Genomic DNA, 19,235 nt, shown 5'->3' on the forward strand with positions numbered 1-19,235 from the left:
GAGCGAAATTCTAGACCAATTGGGAATGAACACTTCAGCAAATTTCTCTTCTGTCTTAAGGCTTTTGGAATCACCTAAGGAGATCCATGTTATCTATTCTCCCACAGGATCCAATGAGAAACCTGTCCACCTCCTTGTTAAAGGGACATTGGTCTCTTAGGAGCCAGTATGGCAGCCCTGCCACTGTTTCTATGGGAGTGTTGTAAATCCACCTTCCTAAGCAAATATAATGTGACTCCCACTTAGTTGGGGTCCTGAACGTGTGGTTTGTAGAGATCGACTTACATAGCACGGAAACAGCCCAACTCATCCACACCAATCAAGGTGCCTACCTGAGCTAGTCCCATTTGCCTGCATTTGGCCCATATCCCTCTAAACATTTCCTATCCATGTCCCTGTCCAAATGTCTTAAACATTGTAATTGTAGCTGCCTCTAACAACTCCTCTGGCACCTCGTTCGATACACCCACCACCTTCTGTATGAAAAACCTGCCCCTTTAAATCTTACCCCTCTCACTTATGCCCTCTAGCTTTAGACTCCCCTACCATGGGAAAATGACTGTGACCATCCACCTTATCAATGCCCCTCAATTTGATAAACCTCTATCAGGTCACCCCTCAGCCTCCTTCGCTCCAGGGAAAACAGTCCCAGCCTATCCAGGCTCTCCTTTTATGACTCAAGTCCTGGCAGCATCCTGCAACAAATCCTTTCTGCACCCTTAATCATGTCCTTCCCACATGTGGCAACCGGATCTGCACACAAGTGATGCCTAACCAATGACCTGCACAGCTGTAACATGACATCCCCAGCCCTACCTCCCACATGCTAAAAGGTAAACTCTTCATCTCCCTGTGGAGACACAGGAGAGACTGTAGATGCTGGCGATCTGGAGCAATACACAAAATGCTGGAGGAACTCAGCGGGTCAGGCAGCATCTGTGGTGGGAAATGGATAGTTGACGTTTCAGGTCGAGTCAAAGGATCGTAGATGCTGCCTGACCCGCTGAGTTCCTCCAGCATTTTGTGTGTTGCTCTTGACCTCCCAATCTACCTTATCGTGGCCCTTGCACTTTATTTATCTATGTGCATTGCACCTTCTCTGTAACTGCATCACTATATTCTGCACTCTGTTTTCTTTTTACTACCTCGATGTAATTATGTATGGAATGATCTGGATGACACACAACACAAAAAGCTTTTTGCTGTATCTCAGTACACATGACAATAATAAACCAATAGCTAGGGTCCTAAACGCACCCCTTGCCTGTATGATTGACCTAATGGGCACAACTTGCCAGCATATCAAGGACAGTATTTTAAGAGGGGACATAATTTTAAGGTGATTGGAGGAAGGTATAAGGGGGATGTCAGGGGCAAGTTTTTTACACAGAGAGTGGTGGGTGTGTGGAACATACTGCCTGCAGAGTTTGTGGGGCCAGATACATTAGGGACATTTAAGAGACTCTTAGATAGACACATGAATGATAGAAAAATAGGGGGCTATGTGGGAGGGAAGAGTTAGATAGATCTTAGAGCAGGATAAGATGTCGGCACAACATTGTGGGCTGAAGGGCCTGTACTGTGCTGTAGTGTTCTATGTAGGAAGAATATCCAAGAACATTAACCTCAAGGACAACCATGAAGCAATAAACCTACAAATGTCAGAAAAACAGCCATTCGTTGATTTGTGAAAGGGACGTATTCTTGGAAAATGGTTTGGACAGTGAAATTTTGTGAAGTGAATAGGCCAGGCTAAATACCTTGTGGGTATTTTGGTGCAGTGTATTCCTGTGTGTGAAGAGTAGCACTACTCATAACAGTGAGAAATAGCTTTGTAAGTCGGAAACATGTGCCCTAACAATTCAGCAGCAAAAATTCACAAATAGAACGTTCATAAGTCAAGGAATACCGTGACTCACCAGGCCATACAGCATCACCTGAGTGGTTCTAACACCCACTGATCTTACTTCCCCTGTAAGGTCCCCACTGCAGATCATTCTGTTGCCTTGTTCGCAGCATTTATTCCCACAAGTTGAAGCTTCATCCAGTGATGTGAATTCATTTATGCTTTAAACTCCAGACCAAACTGCTGACCCAGTACGTTCTAAACCTGGCCAAGTACGACCAGAACTATGACATCCGTGACCGAGCTCGCTTCATCCGCCAGCTCATTGTTCCCACAGAGAAGAGCGGGGTGTTGAACAAGTACGCCAAGAAGTTGTTCCTGGCCCAGAAGCCGGCTCCGGTGCTCGAGTCTTCCTTCAAAGGTAGGAGGGAACCATGCACGGTGACACTACCTCCTGATTGGTGGGGCAGAGTTGCTCGTGGTCTGATGTGTTTGCTGCCACACCCCAGGTAGTGAGCAGAGTCGGGGGTTCCAGGGCTGTTATGGATTCTACAGGGGGGGGAGGTGAGCCCACAATCTCCTCGTAGGGGATGGGCGTCGCTGAAAGACCAGAGAAGTAGGAGCAAGAGAGGGAGGATCCACCATTCCTGCAACCCACTCATCAAGATCATGGCATCATTTGACCTCGGCACCGTTTGACCTCAGCACTATTTTCTGGCACTATCTCCCTATCCCTGGATTTCTGGAGATATCTATTGGGATGTGCTTGAACTCAGTGACTGAGCCTCTGCATTGGAGGATTCCAAAGGTTCACCGACCTCTGTGTGAAGACATCCCCCCCCACTCCCCCCCCCCCCCCCCCCGAATCAGTTTTCTTCTGACATTCTGAGACTACCAGGCATAGTCTCGCTAGGCGCGGTCCCGCCAGACGTGGTCTCACCAGATGTGGTCCAAACCAGGCTTGGTCTCAGCAGCATCCTACACAGTTGTGCCGCAACCCACCCTACTTTTATACTCCAGCTTCTTGCAAAAAAACATTGAACGACAGTCTCTGGCTCATTACTCTGTGCCCCTGGATTGGTAAATGACCTACTGTGTTACCGGTGTTATAAACTAAATTATTATATTCTTAAAAATGTGACCAATTTGCTCCTGGTAGTTTGCATTGTTTGTTACAACAGAAATAAACTCTCCAGCTCTTCAGATTTAGCAGCGTGGGAGTTTGGTGTTTGAAACGATCTCCAGTTTTCAGATAATTTGAGTGAAATGGCTTTGTGTAGGTGAGGGTACTATGTTTTCTAATGCAATCCCTACAGTACTCATATGTTTTATATTTTCTAAGGATGTAGGAGGGTATTTGGCCCATTGAATCTATGCTAGCTTTAATGCAGTCCTAGTCCCCATTTATCTCCCTGTAACCTATTCTCTCTCACATGCCCAACAACTGCACTCTGACCCTCCCATCCCCCACTTGCACTAGGGTTACCTCACAGCGGCCAATTAACCTATCAACACACATGTCTTTGGGATGTGGGAGGAAACTAGAGCATCCAGAGGAAACCCACGATGTCACAGGGAGAACGTGCAAACTCCACACAGACGGCGCCCAAGGTCGGGATCGAACCCCGGTCATTGGAGCTGTGAAGCAGTGGCTTTGCCATGCTGTGTCGTGGAGGAGTCTAACACCAGGGGTTCAGACACAGTTTTTTTAACGTTGGGGTCTTGTCTTCCTCGCAGATCGGGACCACTTCCAGCTCGGATCACTGTCCCACCTGCTCAACAGCAAAGCCAGCGGATACCAGGAGCTCCCTGATTGGCCGGAAGCAGCCCCCGACCCTTCAGTCCGCAACGTTGAGGTAAGGGTGCAGGCTGTGTGCTGAGGGTGGTGGAGGGGTGTGGAGTCTGCTATAACAACAGTTGCTTACGTTTATATAATCAAGGGATTGAGTTTAAGAGCCGCGAGGTAATGATGCAGCTCTACAAAACTCTGGTTAGGCCACACTTGGAGTACTGTGTCCAGTTCTGGTCGCCTCATTATTGGAAGGATGTGGAAGCATTGGAAAGGGTGCATAGGAGATTTACCAGGATGCTGCCTGGTTTGGAGAGTATGCATTATGAGGAGAGACTAAGGGGGCTAGGGCTTTACTCTTTGGAGAGAAGGAGGATGAGAGGAGACATGACAGAGGTGTACAAAATATTAAGAGGAATAGATAGAGTGGACAGCCAGCGCCTCTTTCCCAGGGCTCCAATGCTCAATACAAGAGGGCATGGCTTTAAAGTAATGGGTGGGAAGTTCAAGGGAGATATCAGAGGGAGGTTTTTTACCCAGAGAGTGGTTGGGGCATGGAATGTGCTGCCTGGGGCGGTGGTGGAGGCAGGTACATTGGACAAATTCAAGAGATTGCTAGATAAGCATATGGAGGAATTTAAAATAGAGGGATATGTGGGAGGAAGGGGTTAGATAGTCTTAGGCAAGGTTTAAAGGTCGGCACAATATTGTGGGCCGAAGGGCCTGTATTGTGCTGTACTGTTCTATGTTCTATATCACCGGTAACAAAAGCATTACCAATATTGGAGACTAGTGGGGCCAGGTAACCAATAACTTGGTGGAGAGCTGGGTTTCAAGGAAGGGAGAGAGAGGGACAGGACAAGAACACAGAGCAGGTGATATCTGGGACTCGCTGTTTGAGTAGGTGGTGGAATCAGATACAAACGCTATGTTAAAGAGGCATTTAGAGAGGTAAATAGGCAAGACTTAGAATGATGCCCTAACGCAGGCTAATGGGATTAGTGTAGATGGGGAAAAAGGTCAGCATGGTTGTGGTGGGCCGAAGGGCCTGTTTCTGTACGACTCTATCTAACATGAGAGGGTTAAGGATGGGATTCCACTTCTACACCAATTGTGCAGCAGGTAGTAGAGGCAGGGAAAGGATGACTGATCGCTCGAAGGAGAAGGTGTTTGCCCCTGCTGCTTTTACTCCAGGTACCAAAGAGCTTCCGAGACGTTGGGCTGGGTGTCTTCCTGCAAAGCAATTACTTTTTGGGGAGAGCATTGCCTCGGGGAGAGAGTCCAGAACAAAGGCTCAACTTTGGAGCTTGACCATTCTGAGCTACTGTCTGTACATGAGCGGAGCGGAAATCTAGAACCTGCTTCACCCAAAAGGATGTAGCACCTGGGAATTGGCTGCAAACTTTGGTACTCCATCATTGTTGGGGATTGTGAAGTAAGGAGCTTATATGAACACTAAAAGTGGTGATGTGACCACCTTAGAAAAACAAAGTACTGATGGGGTCATTTCTACACGTGTGAACCCTGAGTTAACACGATATTGAAAAATTAAACTGCAGATACTGGAAATCTGAAATAAAAAATGCTGGAAATTCCCAGCGGGTCAAGCAGCATCCGTGGAGAGAGAAACAGAGTTAACATTTCAGGTCAGTGGTGTCTGAGAATGTGGACACAAGTCAGGATAAACGTTCTGACAAAAACCCTCATTGTTAATTCTGTTTCTCTCATCACTGTTCGACCAGCTGATTACAGACCGTCCCCAGGTTACGAATGCCCGACTTATGGACACCTGTACATACAAACGAGCTCCCAGGATATTATTAAATTCAGAAGTCCGACATATGTACACAAGTTCGTTCCTATGAACAGCAGAACTAGTTTCCTCTCTCTCTCTACTTCTAGCAATTGTTCTTTCTTGCCAATCTTATGCATCTTCGATGTCATTCTTTACAATACTGTGAAGGTCTGGTTACCATGTCGAGTGATTTTGGTTTATTTTCCGACTTATAAACATCTGGAAAAATGCACTACCCAGGGACAGCCTGTATTACTGTTTGTGTTTCAGGTTTCCAGTGTCTGCTATACTTTGCTTTTGGGATAAACACAGTTCTAAGCTCATTATCATAAATATTCCAAAGCAAAGTCTCCAGTGCTCCAAGTCCTGCACATTGCTGCTCTTTCTGACTGCATCCCAAATGCCCGACAGTTCCTGGATTGTGGAATGCTTTGAAGGAAGGCGGAGCAGGCTGGTGAGCTGACTGGAGATTGGGAGCTGTGCAGAGACCTGACAACATAGGTTTGTAGTTGCAACAGAGGTCCACGGACAGTGGCCTGGGAAGTAGGAGAGTGTCCCAGCAATGGTGCTCTGCAGTTTGATGATTCTGAGGTGCAGCTCAGTGGAGTAGCCGTCTAAATATCCTCTGCGATGCTCCCCACAGAAGGAAGTGTCCTTGGAGACAGAAGTGCGGATTGGCTTGCTGGGAGACTGGAAAGAGGTGTGAGTGCAGGTGTGCTGTGTTTGCAGTGCTGTGTGTTTTCACACCTGGGAGTGCCCGTCGTGCAGTCTATCGGGGATCTAGGATGATGGTCAGGTCAGATCGCAGGGAAACGTCAAAAAAACCTGAAGGTGCTGGAAACCTGAAACGGAGAATGATAAGAAACACTCAGCAGGTCAGGTGGCATCTGCGGAGAGAGAAACAGTGTCAATGTTTCAGGTTGGAGACGCTTCATCAGAACAGGGAAAGGCAGATAAAATGCTGTAGGAAAGGTGGCAGAAAGAATGGACAGATGAGGCAAAAGGAATATCTTTGATAGGGTGAGACCAGATGGGTGAATGGGGCAGTTACAGGGTGATTGCACCTCTGTGCCTGTCTCACCCTATCACAGATGTTTCCTTTGACCTGTTCGTCCCTCCCAGCACCTTCTCTGCAACTTAACGTTGCCCTTTTGATCAGTTCTAACCAAGGGTGTCCGACCTGAATTGTTAAATCTGTTTCTCTCTCCAACATGCTACCTGATTTGCAGATTGCAGATGAGGCTCCATTGGAATCTCACTGACCCCTCCCACCTGACCCCAGAGAACCACCCACCCGACCAGGCCCCTCCCACCTGACCCAGGGCTCCTCCCACCCGACCCCAGGAACCCCCCCCCCACCTGACCCCAGCGCCTCATCTCACAACATGGCGACGTAGACTGTGCAGCCTTGCGCCGAAGCATTAAACAGGAACACTTGAAGTGCTGAGTCCAGGGAACAAGTTGAAGCCCCAGGAGAATCGGCCATCGTGCCAGCAGCCGCCGTTTCCACTCTGTAGCCAGACTTTCGACCCTGTCGCTCATCACGAAGTCCTGAGTCTCTCGGCACCCCTGTGTGGGCTACCTGGCCAGGTCCAGCTCCCACCCATCAGTTACCCTGTTGTGGTTGCCCCCTGTTTCTGCTAATACCCTCAGCACCCAACCCTTACTGTGTGGAGCCACACAACAGCTGGGGCACCTGCTGGAGACCACCTGGTGTCATTCATTGCTGGTCCTACCCCAGGAACCAGAAGCATTAAGAGGGGATCCTGAAAGACTCCCAGTATCCTCAGAAAGCATCCAGACCTCGTCCCGCTGAAGGACATCAAATCGCCCCTTAATAGGCCCGCCAGGAAAAGTTGGCAGCTAACATGGGCATTCGTCAGCCTTGTTGGCAGAATGCCCATTGGTCACCTGGCACTGACCATCGGCTGTGATCAACTTAGGTACTTGGATGCGTTGGTGCTGTGAATGGGTTTGCTGTCTCTGCGGTTCTTGCTGTATCACTTCTTGCAATAAAATCTCTCGCCTCTTTTTGGCCTTTGGGAAACTGGGAGCAGGAGCCGAACCATTTTGGCCCGAATCGTTCTCAGAGATCTTTGGAGTGAGGAGCATTTCCTGATGTCAGCTGAACAGTGTTTCGTAGAGTTTTACAGCTGGGAAACAGGCCTTTCGGCCCAACTAATCTGTGCTACACATCCCATTTGGCCCATAGAACAAGCTCCATATCTCCCTTTGGCTTGTTCTACAGATATTTTTACCAGGGACTGCTCCATAGTCCAAGGCTGTGGGTTAATTCCTGATATCAAACTTCCAGCTGTTATTTACTTTCTCCCTGTCAGATGTCGAAGAGAAGGACTTCTCCCAGTAAATGCACAAGGTCACACAGACATTCCAAACAACTCCAAGGGCAGTAATGTTTGAACAGTAACACATTGGCAAGTGGAATTTGTGGTATTCAAAAGTCACACGTGCATATCCTTGCACATTGATTCTGCTCATTACACAGCTCTTGATAGCGGTGCAGATATTGGAGCCACTGCCTCACAGAGCAGAGACCTGGGGCTGGGCTGCCTGTGCGTAAGTGAGAAACTTCCTAAATGCCCCTGCACTGTCTCTGGGAGGTCGCTGGAGTCCCTCATTCACACATCCCCGACCAATAACCTGCCCTCCAGTCCACTCCCTCACCCCAGTTATACACACACATACACACACACACATACACACACACGTACACACAGACACACACACACATGTAGATACAGAAACATAGACTACACATGCATCCACACACACACATATACACAAACAGAGATGCACACGCACACATGCATGCACGCACACATGCATGCACACACGCTAGGTGTTTGAGCTAGGGTTTATCAGATTGCTAGGCAACATCCCCTAAGGTTAAATGGATTCGACAGGAAAATCATGGGAAGATCAGGAATCCAAGCCTGAGTTAGCAGCACTAAAAACATAAAATGCTGGAACCACTCAGCAGGTCAGGCAGCATCTGTGGAGAGAGAAATGAGGTTAACGTTTCGGGTTGAAGACCCCTCGTCAGAAGCGGGCGCCTGCACTTTATTGATTTTCATCATCTGAGTTGGGAGCGCCCACCATTCAGAGTCACACAGCACGGAAACAAGGTCTTTGGCCCACCAAGTCTTCACTGACTGACTGTCACCCACTTACATTATTCCCACATTCTCTTCCCCCACCCCTGATGCTACCACTCACCTACACACCGGGGGCAGTTTACAGTGGCCAGTTAACCCTACTAACCCAACACTTGGCCAACGCTTGATCAGGCTTTGATACCGAGGTCCCTAACTTGGTAAGAGGCCAGTTGGTGCTACTGTGGGTAGGGAGGATGAAGTTATTTGATGCACTGCTTAGTTCCATCCTGAGATAGTTATTGTCCAGAGCTCCACTCGTGCCCTCTGCCACATTGGTGGACAAGACTACCAACTTCATGGGACCACCACTACTTGCAGGTTCCCCTCCAAATCACACACTGTCCTGACGTGGAGATATGTTGGTGTTCCTTCATGATTGCTGGGTCTAAATCCTGGAACTCCCAGACCATCAGCACTGTGGAAGCACCTTGGCTGCAGTGGTTTAAGAAGGCAGCTCCCCCCACTGCTTCACAAGGGCATTTGGGGATGGGCAATAAATGCTGGCCTGGCCAACGATGCCCAGAACCAGAAGAGGATAAATACAAGGGCTGAGTATTTCTGCACCTGATTATTACAGTGTTGACTGTTAACACTGAGTGTTATACTGAGCAAAATATTACCGTGATAAAAATCAAAAGATAAATCTGAAATAAGAACAGGAATCCCTGGGAACACTCAGCATCTGTGGGAAGAGAGAGTTAACGTTTGACGTGAAACAGCTCTGATCCTCTCTCCATGGATGCTGCCTGACCTGCTGAGTGTTTCCAGCAATTTGCTTTTATTACCATGACGAGTTGGTTTGGCCTCTGCATCAACCTGGACCACAGTTGAGGCAAATTGGACAGAGCTGGTCTGTACTGTGCTGGAGGGGTTAGTCCTGCACCAAGCTGGTTAGTGTTGCTCTTAACACTGGCTAAGCTGAGAAATTCCAACCACCCTATGGGGAGAAGGGTGTGAAGTTCAGGACCATAAGACAAAGGAGCAGAAGTTGGCCATTCGGCCCATCGAGTCTGCTCCGCCATTCTATCATGAGCTGATCCATTCTCCCATTTAGCCCCTCTCCCCCGCCTTCTCACCATAACCTTTGATGCCCTGGCTACTCAGATACCTATCAATCTCTGCCTTAAATACACCCAATGACTTTGCCTCCACAGCCGCCTGTGGCAACAAGTTCCACAGATTCATCACTCTCTGGCAAAAGAAATTTCTCCACATCTCTGTTCTGAATGGGCAACCTTCAGTCCTGAAGTCATGCCCTCTTGTTACTAGACTCCCCTACCATGGAAAACAACTTTGCCACATCTACTCTGTCCAGGCCTTTTAATATTCAAAATGTTTCTGTGAGGTCCCCCCTCATTCTTCTGAACTCCAAGGCATACAGCCCAAGAGCCATCAAACGTTCCTCATATGTTAACCCTCTCATTCCTGGAATCATTCTGGTGAATCTTCTCTGAACCTTCTCCAACGTCAGCACGTCCTTTCTTAAATAAGGAGCCCAAAACTGCACACAGTACTCCAAGTGAGGTCTTACCAATGCCTTATAGAGCCTCAACATCACATCCCTGCTCTTATATTCTATTTCTCTAGAAATGAATGCCAACATTGTATTTTCCTTCTTCAACACCGACTCAACCTGGAGGTTAGCTTTTAGGGTATCCCTTTGCCTCTCTGAATTCTGAATTTTCTCCCCATTTAAATAGTAGTCTGCCCATTTATTTCTTCTACCAAAGTGCATGACCTTTGCTCAGACATTGGTAAGTGCTGCAGGAGTGTGTAGCTATTTCTGTAGGACAGGGTTTGGCATCCAGTCTCACCTCAGGCTGATGGAGCCTGTCCACACACTTCCACCAGCGGGTTGCGAGGTTTAACAGTCAGCAGTCAGGTTGGGGTGGGATATTGCTGGCCCAGAGCAAGGTTGGTGTTCCCATTTCCAGACCTACACTAGAACGATTCTCTCATTTCTCCGCGCCCACCCCCCCCCCCCCCAGGTTCCAGAATGGACCAAGCCCAGCGGCCGAGAGAAAAGGAAGGAAAAAGTGGAGAAACCATTCTACTCGGAGTCGGAGGGAGAGTCTGAACCCACCGAGTCAGCGGACAGTGGTGAGCTATGAATGGACGCAGCATTGCAATGTAACTACTTCCCTATCCCCTCACCCCCTCTCCTTTCGTCCCCTCCGCTCCCTGCCCACCAGTCTGCAAGAATTGCAGCCGCCATCTCAATGTTGGAGCTGACCCATTTGGGAGCACCCTTTGGTGCAAGGGGTCGAGACCTCTCTCCCCCAGAGGGAACGCCGGGGGGAGGAAGGAAAGTGGGGAGAGGGGCGCCCTGCTGTGTGGGTGATAATTGACAATGGGAGCCCACTCAGTGGCCCCTCATACAAGGTCCTCCACAAGGAGATGCTCCCAACAAAAATGTACAGCAGGCCCTCTGGGCTTTGTGGAATGGCTGACTTGCACTGCCTTGAGTTGACTCATCCACAGGAGGTGGGCGCTGCTGGGATGATCAGCATTTGTTGCCTGCTGAAATGAGTGGCTTGCTGGGCAATTTCAGCGGTCAGCTACGAAACAGACTGGAGTCACCCCCAAGCCAGTCTAGGTAAAGCTGACAGATATTCTATCTTAAAAGACTGAGCAAACTAGTTGGATTCTCACAACGATCCAACGATCCCATTTAGAGTCATACAGCACGGAAGCAGGCCCTTCGGCCCAACTGGTCCATGCTGACCAAGATTCCCACCTAAGCTAGTCCCATGTACCTGTCCAAGTGTCCTTTAAATATTGTTAATGTACCTGCCTCAACCACTTCCTCTGGCAGCTCGTTCTATATACCGACCACTCTCTGGGTGAAAAAGTTGCCCCTCAGGTTCCTATTAAATTTTCCCCCTCTCGCCTTAAACCTGTGCCCTCTAGTTCTTAATTCTCCAACCCTGGGGAATAGACTGTGCACATTCGCCCTATCTATGCCCGTCATGATTTTATACACCTCTATAAGATCTCCCCTTATTCTCCTACGCTCCAATGAACAGAGTTCCAACCTCTCTCCATGATTTAGTCCCTCGAGTCCCAGCGACATCCTCGTAAATCTCCTCTGCACTCTTTCCAGCTTAATGGCATCTTTCCTCTAGCAGGGTGACCATTCCTAACACTCTCATTCCCAATTCCAGAATTTATTTAGTTAATTGAATCTAACTCCCCCAGTTGCATTAGTGGGATTTGAATGTGATTGGATCATTAATCCAGGTCTCTGGATTAGTTAACCAATTATGTAGCTGCTGTGTTTGACATAGACTGGCTAATTTTCAGTCGCCAGTGTGAGAGTGTACATGTGGAGCAGATGGTTACCAAGAGGTGACGGAACTAAAGAACTTCATCATGATCCATTTTTTTTGTTTCAAGTGGGAATATCGTTGGGTGGTCTGTTCCTGTGCTGTGGACTCTACGAGTCCCTTAGGATGACCTGCAATGAGCTTCGTGAGGATTACCACACCTGGAAGAGTAGATGATCTTGTTCACCCAGGTTGTGGGAGAGAATACAGGGGTGAGAGAGTAGGTCATCTAAATCTTGTCTCCAACCCGTGATGGAGAACAGGGCCACTCAGCCCATCAAGCCCATGCCAGCTCTCAGAACACTCCCAACGTTCCCATTCTCCCACTTATTTCCCTGTCACCTGTTCTCTCCCACATGCCCATCAACTGCAGCCTGGTTCCCCCACCTCTCACCTATACTGGGGGTAATTTACGGCAGCCAGTTAACTGACCCGCGTGTCGTTGGGACGTGGGAGGAAACTGGAGCTCTTGGGGGAAACCCACCCGGTCACAGGGAGAACGTGCAAACTCCACACAGACAGCACCAGAGGTGGGGATTGAACCCGGGGTCTCTGGAGCTGTGAGGCAGCGGCACTACCCGCTGTGTCACTGTACTGCTAATGTCCCGTTATCCCAGAGAAGGACAGTCCTTCACATGAGGACATTACAAGTGGTGTTCCTAGTCTGGGGGTTTCACCTCCTGGGAGTGTAGCACTCAAAATCCATAAACTCAATGGGATGTCCCATTTGTTGATGGATCGTGTGTAATCTGCACCTCGACACCATTAACTCACTTTTGATCCATTTCTCCTGGTGCTCCCAGGTTCAGGAAGTTCTATTGGTCTTGAAGGTTTCTGTGATTCCCCCAGTCTATGAGCAGCAATTCATAGAGTCATAGAGAGATACAGCATGGAGACAGGTCCTTCAACCCACCGAATCTACACTGACCATCAAACCCCCACTCAACCTCCAGTGCCCTGACTCCTGGTCTCACCAAATAGTCCAGTTTGAATTTACCAGTCATCTTCCACACAGCACCTGTGAACCTTCTCTAGCGGAGGAAACCATATCTCCCCATCAAACATCTGAGTGTTGGGACATTTCTGTCCTCCATCACAGGGGAATCCAAAGGAATATTGGGAGGCAGAGTGTTGGGGACCAGGGACCAACCTCGTGGACCTTCTCCCCCATCTCTGGCCCTGAATTCCCTCCCTGCTCCCAGAACCTTGAATGGAAAGGAACATATGCTGCATTGGGCATGGTATCCTTCCGAGACTCAGGACCCATTGAGGGCCATTCGTAGAGTATGCCGCTCAGTGTGACCGGCCAGTATCTTTGTTAATCCACAGAGTCTCCCAGCACCAGCGAGTCGGAAAGCATGAGTGAAATTGAAAGTGAGAGTGCCTCAGGGAGCGGCGAAGAGAGCGACGAGGAGGCCAAGTCAGATAAGCAGAAGAAGAAGAAAGCACAGAAGGAGAAGAGCAAGCAGAAAGATGAAAGCGAGGACAGGTAGGTGGAGTTGTTGAACCATGGGATCTGCTTCACCAGGCTGCGCCACTTCTTCTAACTATTGGAAGGTCCCAGTTGAAAGGGAGAGACTTCTGAAGCTTCCTTCGTGACTCTCTCAGGCCATCTTGGTGCTTTACAGCCAACCTTGGAAGTGCAGTGGTGTCAGAAAATGAAGGTGCATCTTTGAAAGGTTGAGGGACGAGGTGAAGGCTCCTGAGAAACTGGAAAACCGGTGGTGAACTTCAGATACTGGTCTTCAGTTCCTGGCTCCCAAGCTCTGGAATTCTCTCCCTATCCCTCTCTGCTGCTCCTGCCCCCTCTCCCCCTTCAAGACATTCCTTAAAACTCACACCTTTGCCTCAAACATTGTTCTAATACCTCGCCTGGTTACACTCCTGGGAGTGTCCATTTACTATAATGAAGGTGCCATCATAAATGCAAGTTATTTTGTTTCAAATAGATACTTTATACAGTAAATTCAATCGGTACATGTTCAAGTTCAAGTTACTTTATTGTCATTCACCATATGCTATAAAAACACATGGAGGAACGAAATGTCATTTCCCCCAGACTCACACAACAGAGGACATACATAGAACAGAGGACATACAATAAACGCAGACAAAAACATTGTGCAAGTACAAATAGTACAAAAAACAGTATATACAGGATACAAATTTAGTGCAGGGTTAGTGCAAAACCGAGTTGGACGAAGAAATTCATTGTATCATTCATTGTATCATCAATTCAATACATTCTATTAGAACGCATCAGTGCCACTCATATTCCCTTACATAATGGACCCATGAAGTGTTTGAGAGGCTGTTACACAGGACCTAGCCCCTCAGTGTTCAGTGGGGGCAGGACTCTAGACTGTTGTCCTTCCCTGCAAAGCCTTTGCATTGACCGCGCCGAGCTTCAGTGCATCCCTTAGCAGCTTGGAGTGTGCCAGTCAGCAGCATTCCTTTGCAGACATACTGGAAGACCAAGTTTGAGGCAGACCAAAGTGTGTCATTCACTGAGTTGACGATCTTCCAGCAGCAATTGGTGTTGGTCTCGGTCTGTCGTTTATAGTAGCTCAGTGATTGATTGGAGCTCTCTGTAGCTGACGTGGTGTTCGATCCTTAGAGCAGTAACCTCCCTGTTGTGTTTGTCAGCGGGCAGAGTGAGGGGGAAGAGAAGGCCAAGAAGCAGAAAGTGGAGGCGTCGAGCTCCTCGTCACCCTCCTCCTCCGAGGACAGCTCCTCCGAAAACAGCTCCTCCGAGTCGGAGCCAGAGGAAAACTCGGAATCGGACACTGGGAAAAAACACAAGGCAAAGGTGAGGAATGAAGAGTTCCTGCTAAGATTATTGGAGGGATGCAGAGGTTAGTTAAAGCACTACACTAACAGTGGAGAGGTTGCAAGCCCAAATCCCACCGAGCCCAAATCCCACCGAGCCCAGCGCTAACTTGAATCCAGTAAATCTGGGAATTTGAGGACCAGGAAAGTTTAGAATGTCCATTAGTGACCTCGGTGGAAAGGACAAGCCACGTCTTTGGGTCAGGTCAATGTGAGGATCACTTTGGGGTGAATTTTCTCCCATTCACCGTAACATTGGAAGGGAAACCGCTGAGATCTCCAGGAATACTGTGGAAACAGAGAACAGATGGTCATACAGCACAGAAGCAGGCCCTTCAGCCCACCGTGACACTGCTGACCATTAATTCCCCATCTACACTAACTCCCATTCACCGGCACCTGGTCCACAGCCTTCTATGCCTTGGCGATTCAAGTGCTTCTTAACTGTCGTGACGTTCTCTGCCTCCACCACCCCCTTGGGCAGTGTGGTCCAGGAGGAAGGAGCAAGTGGAAATTCACCCTCTCACTATTCCGGGCCTTCCTGGGGATGACAATCAGAATTACACACAACTGTTTTTGATTTAAATGTTCTGGTCGCCCACCGTACACACGCCGATTGCCACCTTCCTCGGTGGTCTCCTGTGGCGACGTGTACACCCAGCAAAGGTGCACGTCGATTTTGGCACCATCGAAAACAGCCTTGGGGAGCTCGGCTGTTTCCCGCTGCTTCCAAGTGCAGGCAGGAGCCGGAGAACTGGCCGAGGACGTCGGGTTCCCGCAGCACAGCAAGGGCGCAGACGCCGGAGTCTGGTGTGGGATGGGTGCCCATCATTGGGCTGGGAACCACTTGCTTTGGGTTCTTGCTTCTTATTGAAGAGTTAATTCAGATCTCCCCCATCGCAATCCCAGACCTTGTTGGTGGGCCAGTGAATCGATAAGAAGTCCACATAAGTCCACATATGAGGAGAGGCATAACGGACAGAAACAGGCCCTTCATCCCACAAAATCAATGCTGTCCATCAACCACCCATTTACACCAATCCTACACTCATCCCATTTTATTCTCCCCACACTCTCATCAACTTGTCCCAGATTCTACCGCTCACCTTCACAATTTACAGTGGCCAATTTACCTACCAGCCCGCACATTTTGGGAGAAACCCTACGCCGTCACAAGGAGAATGTGCAGACTCCACACAAGCAGCACCAGAGGTCAGGTCTAAACCTGCATGCCTGGAGCTGTGAGGCAGCAGCACTACCCGTTGTACCACTGCGCCGCCCTGTACAGTGACTCCTCGTTACTCTGTAATATAGATCGGTGGCGGGGGAGGCAGTTACATTACCAATGCAGTGTAAGCGGTCGCAATTTATAAACCTGCCAGAACTTGGCTTTTAAAAGTCGCTGGCCAACAAAGTATTGACTCTGCCCCCACCTCATCACAACCACTCAACACTCCCAGCCCTAATCCCCCTCCACCTTCCCCCCCCCCCCACACACACAAACGTGAGTTGGCCACTCCATAAGAGGATCATTGCCTACTGCGAGTTTGCATCTCAGGACGTTAAGCACTCTGCTCATGTATTGGTATTGGTTTATTATTGTCACTTGTACCGAGGTACAGTGAAAAACTTGTCTTGCATACTGTACATACAGATCAATTCATTACACAGTGCAGTTACATTGAGTTAGTACAAAGTGCATTGATGTAGTACAGGTAAAAACAATAACAGTACAGAGTAAAGTGTCACAGCTACAGAGAAAATGCAGTGCAATAAGGTGCAAGGTCACAACAAGGTAGATCATGAGGTCATAGTCCATCTCATTGTATAAGGGAACCGTTCAATTGTTTATCACAGTGGGGTAGAAGTTGTCCTTAAGTCTGGTGGTACGTGCCCTCAGGCTCCTGTATCTTCTACCCGATGGAAGGGGAGAGAAGAGAGACTGTCCTGGCTGGGTGGGGTCTTTGATTATGCTGACTGCTTCACCAAGGCAGCGAGAGGTAAAGACACCAGAGTCCAAGGAGGGGAGGCTGGTGTCCGTGATGTGCTGGGCTGTGTCCACAACTCTGTGCAGTTTCTTGCGGTCCTGGCCAGAGCAGTAAAAGTTGCTGAGAGACAAAGGGGACAAACCAAATTTCCGTAGCCTGCTGAGGAAGTAGAGGCGCTGGTGAGCTTTCTTGGCCGTGGCATCTACGTGATTTGACCAGGACAGTGTTCAGACTAGGGGCAGTGCAGTGGGTAGAGCCGCTGCCTCACAGCGCCAGAGACCCGGGTTCAATCCCGACCTCAGGTACTGTCTGTGTGGAGTTTGCACGTTCTCCCTGTGACTACGTGGGTTTCCCCCTGGAGCTGTGGTTTCCTCTCACGTCCCAAAGGCGAGGATTGGCAGGTTAATTGTCCACTGTACGTTGTGTAAGTAAAAGGGAGAATCTGAGGCAGGGTAAAAAAATTAAGATTAATATTAGATGAGAGTAAATGGGTGTGGACTGAGCGGGGCAAAGGGTCTGTTTTTGCACTGTATCTCCCTTTATAACAATTCAAAGTTGTTCTTAAGCCAAGTGGAGGAGTGGTGCAGGAGGTATGGCGGGGGGGAGGGGGAGTGACAGAAAAGCAAAAGTAAAAAAGTTTTTTGCCGTAGGTGACAAGCCTGCTTCTTTCCTTTCAGACTCCTCCTCCCAAATCACCCTCTGAAGCACTCAAGGCTAAAGAGAAGGAAATCTCCCTCCTTGACCTCGACGATTGTGAGTCTTCTGCACTCAAGAACTTGAAGAATAGTTAGGAATGTTTGTTAGATGACCCTTCATTGTCACAGTAGAGTGTGTTCCTCTGAGACCCTGACACGTGTGCTCTCTGGCTTAGCGAGTTAACCGCATTCAACAGGTGGGGTGAGAGTTGCCGTGAGTTCTCCTGGTGGGTGACTGTGATGAAGGAATTCCTTTGATCCGAAGTCCAAGTAGACAGTGATTCCAGGACATTGCAGTGTTCCAGGTTCTGTTAATGCAAGATCGAGGACCTGGCTGTGGGATAGTGTTCCAAATCTTCAAACTCTTTCAGTTTTCTGAAACGATACAGTGGCCCTGGCTTTGCTTTCTTGCTGTGAATGGAGCCGACTCTAGAATTTCCTGGAATGCTGCCCCACAGCCGAACTTTGGTGGAACTTTTCCCTGAGATGCCGCTTTCCCTGATTCCCTGGGACACAGGACTGCCCCCAGATGCAGTTCCCTTTTCCCTGGGATACACCTCCTGTTTTGCCCCAGGATCACCTTCCGCTCTTTTTCCGGGATATCTTTCTGCTCCTTTTCCAGGATGGCCCGGCTTTTTCCTGAGATCACGTCCAGCTCTTTCCCCACGATTACTCCACTCTTTCCCTGGGATACCTTCCCACTTTTTCCCTGAGATACCTTCCCACTCTTTCGCTGGGAAAGGTTCCTGCTCTTTCCCCGCGATCACTTCTCCCTTCCCAGGATCATCTGCTGCTCTTCCCCAGAGATTACTTCCAGCTCATTTTCTGGGATCACCTAGGGTCGCTTCCCACTGTTTCCCTGGATACAACTCTCTCTCCTGCACCTTCCAGAGATGCTCCTCCCACTCACTTCCTGGGACACAACTCTCCCAGAGATGCACCCCTCTCTCTTTCCCTGGATGCAGTTGTCTCCTGGGGCCCGGCTCTCCCTGGAGTGCTGGTGTCCCTTATCTGGACAGTGTTGGGTTCCTGATTGAGCTGTCCTTGGTACTGAAACCCAGCTGCTGAAACGTTGGGCAGTTTTGGACAGCTCCAGATTATTCAGCCGTGTTCACTGATGCCAATTATTTGTTCTGGAGACTTTAATCTTTGGTCTTCATAACATTTTAACCCTTCAGTCTCCTGTCATCCTTAATTCATGCAAGCATTCACTTTATTTTACTTGGAGTCATCTAAACATTTAGATTTTTAGTCACGGTTACCATGTGAAGCAAGATAATATGAAATCTAACACTCACAAATAATGAGTTTGACTCAAGTTAAAATTCTTATGTTTTGTTTTATTCATTTTCATCGGTATTAGTCAATCTTACACCAGTTTACTACAGAGAAACATATCTATCAATATTTTTAAAGCAAAGAGGTTTTTAATAAAAATATGCTTTTCTGAAATGTTGTAGACTATGCTGTTCACAGCAAATTTCCCATTCAGCAATATCCCAAACTGTTGGATCCTAAACAAGTAACTTACATCCGATCATGTTTGTTCTGATTGAATATGAGTACCGAGACGTGTGGGAACCAGTTTGTGAATGCCCATCGCCAATGCCTGACCTGACTTGTAAAGATCAGGTTATGGGGAATGTATCCTGTTCCAGTAACAATACCTGTCTCTGCAGATGTTCAGTCAGGTGCCCATTGTGTGTGGGGTGGACAGATGTTCAGTGGGGAGTATTTGTGGCAGCAATGTTCTATGTGTCTCATTGTTGACTTCCTCCCTCCAACTTCCTC

The 19,235-nt window shown here is 48.6% G+C and overlaps 1 protein-coding gene across 5 annotated transcripts in view; it reads left to right on the plus strand.

Annotated features, from left to right (window-relative positions):
- The window catches only part of LOC127585242 (AP-3 complex subunit beta-2), a 128,735-nt gene that overhangs the window by 88,319 nt on the left and 21,181 nt on the right, over window positions 1-19,235 (plus strand). For all 5 annotated transcript variants that reach the window (XM_052042547.1, XM_052042545.1, XM_052042548.1 and 2 more), the window contains 6 exons: window positions 2,081-2,267; window positions 3,584-3,702; window positions 10,595-10,706; window positions 13,262-13,421; window positions 14,579-14,741; window positions 17,427-17,502. In XM_052042547.1, coding sequence (XP_051898507.1) covers window positions 2,081-2,267; window positions 3,584-3,702; window positions 10,595-10,706; window positions 13,262-13,421; window positions 14,579-14,741; window positions 17,427-17,502 — 817 coding nt within the window. The remainder of the gene's footprint in view (window positions 1-2,080; window positions 2,268-3,583; window positions 3,703-10,594; window positions 10,707-13,261; window positions 13,422-14,578; window positions 14,742-17,426; window positions 17,503-19,235) is intronic.

Source organism: Pristis pectinata, chromosome 32 (assembly GCF_009764475.1).
Source record: "Pristis pectinata isolate sPriPec2 chromosome 32, sPriPec2.1.pri, whole genome shotgun sequence".
In the NCBI taxonomy this organism is placed as follows: domain Eukaryota; kingdom Metazoa; phylum Chordata; class Chondrichthyes; order Rhinopristiformes; family Pristidae; genus Pristis; species Pristis pectinata.